At 35.1% G+C, this 12,622-nt stretch overlaps 1 protein-coding gene across 10 annotated transcripts in view; it reads left to right on the top strand.

Annotated features, from left to right (window-relative positions):
* Nucleotides 1–12,622, top strand: part of Greb1l (GREB1 like retinoic acid receptor coactivator) — a 310,330-nt gene that overhangs the window by 144,615 nt on the left and 153,093 nt on the right. For all 10 annotated transcript variants that reach the window (XM_078030295.1, XM_040274520.2, XM_040274525.2 and 7 more), the window contains 3 exons: nt 1,760–1,936; nt 6,774–6,950; nt 8,845–8,967. In XM_078030295.1, the coding sequence (XP_077886421.1) occupies nt 1,760–1,936; nt 6,774–6,950; nt 8,845–8,967 (477 nt within the window). The remainder of the gene's footprint in view (nt 1–1,759; nt 1,937–6,773; nt 6,951–8,844; nt 8,968–12,622) is intronic.

Raw genomic sequence — 12,622 nt, 5'->3', positions numbered from 1 at the left:
GCTATAGCCCCAGCCCATAGTAACTTTTTTTAGATACCTTTATTTTATTTTATTTATTAACTTTTATGTGATGCTGAGGATTGAACCCAGTGAGATTAGATCAGTGTTCCCCAATCCCATAGTATGTCACGCTAGACCAGCATTCTACCACTGACCTACAACTCCAGCCCCTCATAGTAACCTTTGTATAATACATTTTTTTAATCATAAACTCTAAAATAAATTGATTTTTTAAATGATAAAACTTGAAATGGTTAAGCCCCATTGTATTTATCATTATAGAATTTCTTCTGTTAGCTTTTTTCAATTTCATTTTACCTGCTTTTGAGGTCCAATGATCCAAACCATATGACAGATTTATATATACCACAGGTGTGTACAATGTTTTGATGGAGTTTTCTTTTTTTCTCTCTCATATGCTAATGATGGCATCTAAGTATTTGTTGATGTTTAGTTAAAATTGATTCTGGAAGATTCTACGTAGTTCTTCCCTACTTGGTACTAAGCAATGATGATGGTATTCCCCCCCCCCCACGTTGTGAAGTTAGGTATGCATCCTTCATTTTTTCACAGCTCCCTGAAATAGCATTTATCATATGTGTATTCAGTCTCTTGTTGAGAGAGACCCAACTGAAACTAGCTTGGGGTGAAAAAACAAAAAAGAAACTAGCTTAGGTAAAATGAAATTATTGGAAGAATTTCAAAGCAAAAAGGTTTCATGACCAAACCATGGAAAGGCAGATACAACTGAGCTTCAGGGATCCAAAAATTGCTAGACTTTCCTCCTCCAGCCTCCTGTCTATGCTGATGGACGTCTCACTAGCAGAGCAGACTGCACTATGTTCTCCCTGACTCCGTGTTCAGAATCCTTAGGGAAAATCTTTGATCTGGTTTATGTCAGGTGACCACATATGGACCAATCAAGTGTAGCTAGAAAGGTAAACTATTAAAGTGGCCCAGCTTGAATCAGGTGCCAGTTCCAGGTCAATCTGGAATATCACAACTTTCCAGGGGATCACATGACTAGAGTATAGGGAGGCTCATTTCCCAGAAGATGTGTCACAGAACAATAGCTGTCTTCTATAAGGTCGTGTTCAGGATTATTGATTCTTTTGCATTCTTCTGACTACAGGGCAAGTGCTTAACAAATATATTTTGTCCAATTCTGTATCCCCAGGCCTAGGAAGAATCTGTTGCAAATATTTAATAAATGATGAACTAAACAACTAGTGTAATAATACATTATGGTATACAAAGTGGTTATGTAAAGTTATATCATAGCTAGTGAAAAGAATCTAACAGCTTCTGAATTCTAGTTCTGACCCCTTTATGAATTACCAAACTCTGAGCTTCCATCTTTTCCTCCATAAAATTGAGAGCATCTCTTTCAATGATCATCCTACTTAGATAAATAACTCTGTGTTGAAAGTAAAAATTATCATGTGCACATAAGAATTACATGCACATTTCAAAGTGTGCTGCATATTTATCATTGCCTTATTGATGGACCAGAAACTATAGAATTGTCATTTTAGCTGAACTAGGTGGAAATATCTCCTTTTCGTGTTTTTTTTAGCTCTGTTCAGAGGGATGCATGTCTTCTGGTGGGACAACATAGACTTTAATTTTAGTCCTTAATACAGCTTACTCTCCCAATGGGTGATAAGACATACCCCCTGCCAAATAGTTTACTGTGTCTTTGTTTTGTTTTGTCTTTTTTTTTCTTACTTTTATTTATTTATTTATTTATTTATTTTAGGTTTTTGTCAAGCAGGGAAAGATTTGCGTTTGGTATCACTGTGCATGGAACAAATCGACATTCCAGCAGGATTCCTCCTGGTAGGGGCCAAGTCTCCCAATCTTCCTGAACACATTCTAGTTTGTGCTGTAGACAAGCGATTTCTACCAGATGATCATGGGAAAAATGCACTTTTAGGTGAGTAATTCGTGCCTGAAAAATTCCTTCCAGGAGGAGGAAATTAAAATACAAGTTTATTTTAAAATTTCACAGAATTAAAAACATACATATTACAGGATTAGTTAGCACTTACATTGTTTAGTTCAAGTATGAAACTGTTTTTAGTAACTTTTAAAAATTAGTTAACATTTGTAAATTTTGAAGCCCTTAATTAAGAGATATTTTGATCAAATGCTAAAATACAGTATATAGTTTGTCAAAAATTAATATTTTAGGTCTGGGAGTATAGCTCAGTGGAAAGTGCTTGCCTGTCATGCTTGGGATTGATCCTTGACATTGCAAAAATATTAATATTTTATAAAATGAAGTGGAATTTACTCTGTATAGTCATCCATCTGAACCTGATGGCAACTCTGAACTATTTTTCTGTGGATTATCCACTTTTTAAGACATTTGTAGTTTTTCCATACTACCCATTATTCCTACCCTACTTGATGGATGTGATTCTAATTTTATATTTAACATTAGTTCTCCTAAAATAACTAAGGGGACATAAATGATATAAAATGTATAACCTTATCTCAGAATTTTTTTACTTTCTGGTATGACTTAGACTCCTGAATTTTTCATGGTACAGCTTCTTAACATTATAAGAATAACAAAAAGTTGATTTAAAAACTTATTTTTAACAATTGAGAAGACAAGATGACATATGAAGTTTATTGCCTTTTTGCTACTGTGTTTCTCTAGAGTTGTTTTTGTTTCTCATGATTTCTTTTATTTAAGAGGAATCAGCTGTTTTAGGCACAAGTATCAATTGAAAGAATAGAGAAGAGGGCAAAGATTCCAGTATTGCATTGATTGTGTGGTGATTTGGTTTGTTTAGTCTGATTCATTCTTCCTACTATACTATGTCATCAGAAAGTCTAGAAATATATCATCAATATATTGAGTTACAAAATGACTCTGACCATGTTTTATGAATGTTTCTTAAATTGCAGTTCAGAGGCATCTCTTGGTTCATAGAAAAAGAAGGGATAATTTTTCTTTTTCTTTTGGAGGGAGGATACTAGGGATTTAACCCAGGGGTGCTTTACCATTGGGCTACATCCCCAGCAGTTTTATATTTTTTTATTTTGAGACAAGGTCTCACTAAGTTGCTGAGGGTCTCACTAAGTTTCCCAGGCTGGCCTATAACTTGAGATCCTCCTGCCTCAACCTCCTGAGTCCCTGGGATTACAATATCTAGCAGAAGTGATAATTTTTACTATTCTTAAGGTTCTTCAAAAAAGAATGTGGCCATTTTTTTCTTAGTAGAATTTAGAAAATGCTTTAATATAAAAGTCTAATGGCAAAGCGTATACATTGCACTAAATTAACAAAGAAGGTTCAACAATGTGTTCATTCATTTGTCCAGCAGTATTTACTCAAAATGTACTGTATGACAGAAATCACACTAGACTATGATGTGGAGGTGCAAAACTTATAAGGCACAGTCCTTTCGCAGAGCTTAAGGTTAGTTGGTGATAGAGAACAACTTTGAAAGACAACTTTAGCATTTTAAAACATTATATCTCATCTAATGGAACAGATCAGATGTGGATCTGACTACAAACATTGAAAAATCTCTCCAAACACCTTTTGCTCAGTGATTCTCCATGGCTAGAAGAATCCTGTTGGAACACATTGAGGCAAAGTTAAGAAAACAGCATCAGGATACTTCACAGTCCTGCATAATCAGAAATATGAGACAAAGTCTATGGGCTTTAGAATCAGAACTGAGTTTAAATCCCAGATTTGCCTCCTAGTACATTAGGAAGTCTCAGATTTCTCATTTATGTAAAAGGGCCAATAATGTCTACCCTTGCAGTATTGTAAAGATCATATGAGATGATGTATAAGGCACCTATCCTGCATAGTACCCAGCATATATTATTTATTCTTCAAATAGTAGTTGTTCTGCTTGTCATATTTATTAAATATCTTTATAGACTTGGAACTTTCTTACTTTCTCTAGCCTTATAAATGGATATAATTTTCCACCAATCACTTTTCTGTGGGAAAATGTAGTGCAACAACAATACAGTAGAAGGTTTTTCTTAGATAAGCACATTGTTGAGATTTTTAAATATTCAGTACTCGGTTCTCCAAAAGTTAACATTCATTCAATATGATAGGTGATTTTAATATATGCTAAGATAGAGAGGGAAAATTTTTAAGATTTGGATATTCTAGAATCACTATCCAATATCAATTTGTCTGAATAATTTATATAAATTATGCAGATTCCACAGATTTGAGGGAGTTTATTTTTAAACATATTGATCTAGCTGGCAGTTCATATGCCCCAGGTATATCATGTGATTAGAAGACTTGATTTCCAGAAGAACTAGAAAGGTAATTTCAGCTGTTAGGTGTTTTCCCACCTCGTACTGGGGATTGAGCCCAGAGGGGCTTTCCCATTGTACTATATCCCCAACCCTTTTTATTTTGAGATAGGGTCTTGGTAAGTTGCTGAATCTGACCTCAAACTTGTTATCCTCCTGCCTCAGCGTCCCGAATTGCTGGCATTATAGGCATGTGCCACTGTGCCCAGCAGAGGTGTTGTTTTTTATTACAGATGATAGCAAGGTCTTGGAGCAGTTTAAAATCTCTCTTAAACTAAAGCTAATGCTGAAACCACACAGAGTATCCAAAATGAACTGTAGTAGACATCTGACTCTCAGGTTGCTAACTCGTCATTTCTGTGAAGGTTGTCTTTGCGAATTATCCAGACCCATGGCTTTCTTCCCTCTGGTTCTGACAGTTTTTCTTACTGTGTTTGGAGTGTGGCACATCTGACTTACAGGTGAGGTTCCTTCCCATTAAGGCATCTGGGTATAAGCTTCACAAAGACTGGAGCTTTGTTCAGTGGAAAAAACCTGCACCTGAAACAGTGTCTAGCACATTGTAGACTATAAGTATTTGTTGGGTGGTTGGATGGATGGTTGGATGGACGGACGGACGGACAGATGTGTGGATGACTTCAGAAAGGTGGTGAACTAAGCAGCCATTGATAACTTTTTTTTTTGGCCTACAACTTTAACATACTGGGAAATGACCAAACACCCCCCACCAAACAATCCAGTTCTGAATATATTTTAAGTAATTTATAAAACTGCATTAACGTTTATTATTCTATAACGTGACAGTAATAAACTTAAGTATATGTAATTGGGGCAGAGGTTATGATCATCTCTTGTTCACTATTTTATATCTGGTGTTTAGAAAAATGCCTGGCATAGAGTTCAGTGCTCAGTAAACGATTGTTGAATGAATAATAATAAATTGGACTGCCTGTTTATAAATGCTTTGAATTGGTTGTCAGCATTCTAAGACAGGGACATTGTTAGATATTTTCTTTAACCCTTATGGCCTTTCTCTTCTCATCTTTGTTAATTATGTAACAGGTTGGTTTAAAGGTTCGAAAAGAGTGTCATTTCGCCAGTGAATTTATTCTCAGTTAGTTATTTGTATATAGACATATTGTCTTTGGACGATATGGAATGCCCTTTTTTATTTTCACTTTTGTCCTGTTCATCTACCTGACAGCAAATATGTTATGTCCTCATCAGACAACCAAAGGTAACCACTCTCTTACTTGCCTGGCTTCTCCTTTGTGTATAAAGAGAGACTCAAAAGTTGATTTTCAATGGATTTTCACTCTCCTGGCCTTCTCCGTTTCTTCTTTCCACACCCCTTGCTCCAGCCGGATTAGTGAAAGTTTTATTTTGTTGCATTAGTTTGAGTGAGGAATTATTTGGATGTTATAGCTAAAGAAATAATAAGCTAATTGCAATAAAGAGATTTTTTTTAAAGATGGAAATCTCATGGAGCTTATGACAGAAAGTAAATGTAGATCTCATAGAAACTGAAATTGACAGTGCATTGAGTTTGCACATTTCTACCCTCTGCTCTCCTCTCTACAGACCAGCTTCCTACTCACAGTTTTTTGCTTTTAAATATTTACTTTTTTAGTTGTAGTGGAAACAATACCTTTATTTTATTTATTTATTTTTATGTGGTGCTGAGGATCGAACCCAGGGCCTTGCATGTGCGAGGCTAGCGCTCTACTGCTGAGCCACAACCCCAGCCTCTTCTCAGTTCTTGTTGACTCCCACACATTAGCTTACATGCAGTTGACATAGCCCCAACTCGGAGTACAATTTTACAAAAATTTAAGAAAGAACTACATGGGGGAAGAAACAATGGACTCTTTGTGATCAAAATTTACTTGTGATTATGTGTACTACATAAATGACATTACCTGGAACTTATAATATTCATTCCATTTTTTTAACCATTATCATTTTAGAGCAGCACTTGAATGATTTAGAGTTTTCCACTAATGATGTAGGGCTGGGGTTGTGACTCAGTGGTAGAGCGCTCACCTACCATGCGTGAGACACAGGCTTCGATCCTCAGCACCACATAAAAAAATAAAATAAAGATCTTGTGTCCACCTATAACTAAAAAGTAAATATTAAAAAATAAATAAATAAAAAATAACCATGCTAGGGGCCAAGGTCGTGGTTCAGTGGTAGAGCACTTGTCTCACGTGTGTGAGGCATTGGGTTCAATCCTTAGCATCACATAAAAATAAATAAATAAAATAAAGGTATTGTGTCCATCTACAACTGAATAAATATTAAAAAATCAACTCTACTAAAAAATTTTTGCACCTGTTTTTTTTTCCCTTTGAGTTTAATTTGAGACATTATTGAGTCAAATAATGTGAATATTTCAGTGCTTTTTATACATAAAAGTATTGTATCACCTTATGAGGTCACTAATAACATCAATTTTCCTTACTCAGGGTTCTCTGGAAACTGTATCGGCTGTGGAGAAAGAGGATTTCGGTATTTCACGGAATTTTCCAACCACATTAACTTGAAGCTTACCACCCAGCCAAAGAAGCAGAAGCACTTAAAGTACTACCTAGTCAGAACGTCCCAGGGTGTACTATCAAAGGGGCCTCTTATCTGCTGGAAAGGTACTCGACTTTGAGAAGGGCAAAGGGAAGGAAAGGGAATCTTATGATGGTGACAAGTGACCCTTACGGGAGGCTCTGTCTTCTGAGAAGGGGGTGGCACTCTTAGGGAGGGGAATGGACACTCTCTTGCTCTTCTTCTATAATTTAGAAAGGAGAAGATCTTCACGTTTCAGAGGCTCTTTTTACTTTAAGTTCTTAGGTAGTTGGAAAGCACCTGAATTTTTGTATTTTAATTTGACCAAAGCATGCTTAGAATAAACAAAGTGGTCTTCATAACACCTGAGAAAATGCATTTACTTTAAAGTTGACAGAGTTTTGTTTCTTTTAAATTAGAAAGAACTTAACGACCTTATCTGTAGAAATGAATCCAGTTGAAACTTCACATCCTCATGTGTTCTATTATAGGAGTTGCCACAAGTTCTGCTCACTTTTCTAATGCAGCAGAGAATCTAATCCTTATTCTATTCAGCAGTTTTTTTAGATGCTGAGATTGTTTTTACTCCATAGAATAATTGTCTATAATGTTTCGGTTTCTTGCCTATACAAGATTTTTGCCCAGCCATGAATAAATCCAGATTACAATAGAAGATTTGCCTCTTAGTCCTTCACCAAAATTATTCTTTGTCGCATCTGTAGTGCTGTTATATAATTCCTTAGGAATGGCTACCTGTTCTAAGGTGGATATCATCAGAATTTAAGGCTGGCAACTGTTGAATCATAAGCATGATGAATGATAGATAATTCTTTATCCTAATAAAATCTAAATAATTTTCCTCTAAAAAAGTTAATTTGAATGTCATGAAGCTTAATAAAGGAGTAAAAATAGGATAAGTATCACCTATCTACTTTTAACTTTATCCTTTAGTTTTTGTTTTGGTTGCATACGATGTTTTTAATTTCTTATTTAGTGCTCAGTGAGAATTTGCTTTTCTAGTTTAGAATGATATTTGTTTATAACAGTTGCTCTTTTGAACTCAAGTTGTATATGTATATATTCACAGATTAAAAACATTATATATATGCATATAAAATACACATAATGTGAAGATCAAGGTTTTACGCCAAGATACAATTGCTCTTCCCATAAGGTCATAGCATAGATGCTTGAGAAAACTGCCTTCAATTTTTACATGTGTCTCATAAACTGGAAACCTCTAAAGGACTCTTTATAATTAACTTTGTCATACACAATCATTTACACTCCTATTTCGCATGCTACTTTCTGAGACTAATAGAGTATAATGTGGTTAGAACTTACAGTCCAACAGGCTGTCATGGTATTTACCATCTCCCTGAATCAGTACAAAGTACTATTAAAATATCATACCAGAGTCCCAATAACATCAGAAAACACAAACCTTGGTATTGCATCATCTATAATCACTTTGAGTATCACCTACATATTTTCTTTAATAAGACTTGGAAATAACAAGAATTTGAGCATTCCTAATTTTTTCTGTTCTACCTATACAATTTCTCTTTGCTTCTATGTTTGGACATAAGTTAAGACTGAATATAGAAGATTGAAGGGAGCCTAACAAACTCTAGGTTACAATTATAAACTTAAATAAATCCTGTTCAGGAGACTAACTAGTGTTTGTAAAGTTTGTTGTTGTTGTTGTCTTTTAAAATTATCGATAATTTTGCCTCTGTCTTACCCAAAAAGCTAGCATCACTCTTTTGGTTATGTGTATTTTTTCCTAGGAACTAGTCTGCAGGGAACTGAGGTCTGATTGTTCTTCGCTTTTCAAGCATGACATTTGGGCCTAGGAAGAATTGTGCTCACTTTTGTCGAACTCAGGATTAGGGGAATGGGATCTCTGATAAAGTGGCTACCACTTAAGAAGCAGCAATTTGTTTCAGAGATTTTTATGTACTTTTTATTCCATTCCAGAATGTAGAAGCCGACAATCCTCTGCTACTTGCCACTCTATTAAACCAAACTCTTCAGTGTCATCAACTGTGACTCCAGAAAATGGGACAACCAATGGATACAAAACAGGATTCACTCAGACAGGTATGGGTGTTTTCTGTTGTACTTCAAGCAGCAGATACATATTTAATGAAGCATCTTTGAACTTACTGCTGGCTGGTATGAACAGAAATATTTTTAAATAAAGGTATTACTTGAGTTTTATTTGGATTAGAACTCAGGCTGGGCATGATGGTGCAGAGCTGTACTTCCAGATACTCAGCGGGCTGAGGCAGGAGGATCAGAAGTTCAAGGATAGCCTGGGCAACTTAGTGAGACCCTGTCTCAAAATAAAATAAAAATATCTGGGGATATAGCTTGGTGGCAGAGTGCTTGCTTAGCATGTATGAAGCTCTGGGTATAATTTCCAGGACTACAAAAAAAAAAAAAAGGAAAGAAAGATAGAAAGAGGAATTAGAACTCAGCAGTGAGATGGTCAATCTGTGGATAACTCAAACTCAAGTCCCAGCCACCCACCAGTGTTAGACAAAGGAAAAAGAACTGGCAGTTGGGAGAAAATTTAGCTGAAGCATACATATGATGTGATGAGTCCGATACTAGCTAATAAATGGAAATTGAGACATCACAGCTTCCAGGTGGTATGTACTGGGGACATATTCATGAAGACTGAAATTCCACAGTAGGATTCTATGTAAGCCCACAGAACATTATAGGAAGTCGTGTATCAACTGGGATACAAAGTAAAGTCCTAAGGTAAGATTGCAGATCGTAATGGATGAATCCAGGACATAGTTTCTAGTAGTAGAGATAGGGGCAAGGTTACAAATAAACAGATAAAATCTTAGTACCTCAAACTAGGTTACAATATCAGGGCTGGATCAACAGAATGGCTGATCTGATGCTGAGCAGATTAGCTACTAGTTCAAGGCATCTAAAAATTCTTCTAGTATAGACACTGGCCCAGGCCCTCAGGTCAAAAAAAGATTCCAGTTGGGACTTCATGGCTCCAAGTGGCTGAAGGCTGTCGGGGCTGTAATTGAAAAGATCACTGCAGATAGTGTTTGGGAAAATTACCCGGAGTCAGCACAGTTATTTCTTAGGCAAGAAGTAAAGTATTTAAAAGTGTTTGTGAATTATGTTTTCATTTCACTTGCTTTTTGTGAAGTACCATTTTACCCATCTTATATGCAAACTTCATAGGATATGTACTTAGCTAGTGTCCACTCAACCGTAACAAGTAAAAAGAAGGTTCTCTTCATTCACTCGTTAGCTTGCCTCTTTCAAATTTAAGTGTGCTTCTGATGAGCTGAAAATTGTTTCTGTTTTTTTCAGGATGGAAGTGATTATTAGCATATGTTAATAACAACATAAAGATAATAAGACTAACTTTACTTGGGGTACTTCTTACTGTGGTGGACAATGCAGCATATGGTGGACTAAGTCCACCTCATCCTGAATTAAAAAGTCCAACCTTTAAACTGTCCAGGATAGTTTTTGGTTGGTATTTGGTTCTTGGCATTGAAAGACTAGCCTTCATTATATTAATGACATGCCTACATGTCTCTTCTTCAATATTATTTTAGTAATTTGATGGATTCCATGGTATGATATCTGCCATTAGACCTTAAAGCTAATCAAATGTAATTTTAAAACTATAATGTTAAAAATTAGTATTAACTTCATTCCAGCAAAAACATACCAAATACTCATTATAATTTAAGAATCTTATCAGATGCTACATGACAAGGTTCCAGTACTTAACTAATGACTCCAGTGATCTAAAAACCACTCATAGAGCGATCAAAGAAAAATAGAACAAGTTACCTTTCCTAAGAGGATGTATAAATAACAAATTGTACATAAAAACTATGAAAAGAAATCAAACATCAGTAAGCTGTAATATAATTTTAATTATATTAGGAAATATTTTTCAAAAATGAATTTTGTTTTGCAAATCAGGCTTTTGCAAAGATTCAGGCTTTAGCAAAGAAATCCTAAGTACCAGACTTGCACAAGAGAGGGAGAGGCCACTGACTGACACACAGTGAACGCAAGTGTTAGTCCAGTGTCCCCTGTGAGAATGTAAGAAGTAACTTGACCATGAAATTAATTACTAACAATTTTAGATGAAACCCTTAAAGTTTACTGGAACAATTGCTTTTTTTGATGAATTTATGTTTATAGATGCTGTAGTAATTTCTTCTGACACGTATTGACTGTAATAGGATATAAGAATTTCATGTCAAATTTATGATAGCATTGCAAACATTAGGGTGTGAGGTGTCTTCCTAACTGATTTAAGATTCACTTTTCTATCAGAGATAGTTTCTCCTTAATCTTAATCTGCAATTGGTGACTGCCTGTAATCAGTGTTTCCTACCCTGAAATGTATACACTGAGTAATATTTAAAGGAGTTAATTTAAGACTTACACAGCTTTGATTTGAGTTTCACCTGCCACACTATGGATATTTATTCTGGCTTGCTTGCCACTTATTCCTTGCATATTTTTCTCACATTTTTATGTTATTAATATTTAAATTTTCATTACCAATTCCAGTGAAATATTTTATCATATTTACCAAAGGTGGCTATGTCTTTACCTACATTATATATACACATCACACACACACACACACACACACACACACACACACACACACACACACATGTTTAAACAGGACAAGAATTCAAGAACAGATGAAAAAGAAATTTTCTCTAACTGAAGATCTTGAAATTTTCCATATTTTCTTTTAAAGACTTTGTTATTGTTATTCTTACAGTTTAAGTCTATGAGCCATTTAGAACTATTTTTTGTGTATGGTGTGAAGTGAGAGTCTTTAAGTTCGTCTTTTTGTATGTGGTTATCTATTGTCCTAGACCATTTATTGTACAGACTATTTTCTTCTCAGTGAATTTTACTTTAAAGTAACCATTTGGGTTTGGGATTGTGGCTAAAAGTGGTAGAGCACTGGCCTAGCATGAGTGAGGCACTGGGTTTGATCCTCAGCACCACATAAAAATAAATAAATAAAATAAAGGTATTTGTGACCATCTACAACTAAAAAAAATTTTTAAAAAAACCAGTTGACTGTAAGGATTTATTTATGGAAAAAATGATGGAATGAATCTTCTCAAAATTCAAAACTTTTCACAAAACACACTAAGAATATGAAAATACGAACAACAACCAAAAAAACCAGCAAAACACAATCTATGGAACAAGACAGAGATGCCCTTTCACCACTTCTATTTTACATAGTTCTTGAAACTCTAGCCAGAGCAATTAGACAGATGAAAGAAATTAAAGGGATATAGATAGGAAAAGAAGAACTCAAACTATCACTCTTTGCTGATGACATGATTCAATACTTAGAGGATCCAAAAAATTCCACCAGAAAACTTCTAGAATCAATAAATGAATTCAGAAAAGTAGCAGGATATAAAATCAACACCCATAAATCAAAGGCATTTCTGTACGCCAGTGACAAATCCTCTGAAAGACTAGGAAAACTACCCCATTTACAACAGCCTCAAAAAAAAAAAAAACAACAACTTGGAAATCAACTTAGTTTCTGAAAGACCTCTACAATGAAAACTACAGAATGCTAAAGAAAGAAATTAAAGAAGATCTTAGAAGATGGAAAGATCTCCCTTGTTCTTGGAGAGGTAGAATTAATATTGTCAAAATGATCATACTACCAAAAGCACTATACAGATTTAATGCAATCCCAATCAAA

The sequence above is a fragment of the Ictidomys tridecemlineatus genome, chromosome 13 (genome assembly GCF_052094955.1).
Source record: "Ictidomys tridecemlineatus isolate mIctTri1 chromosome 13, mIctTri1.hap1, whole genome shotgun sequence".
Classification (NCBI taxonomy): domain Eukaryota; kingdom Metazoa; phylum Chordata; class Mammalia; order Rodentia; family Sciuridae; genus Ictidomys; species Ictidomys tridecemlineatus.
This window is presented reverse-complemented; position numbering and strand designations above follow the sequence as displayed.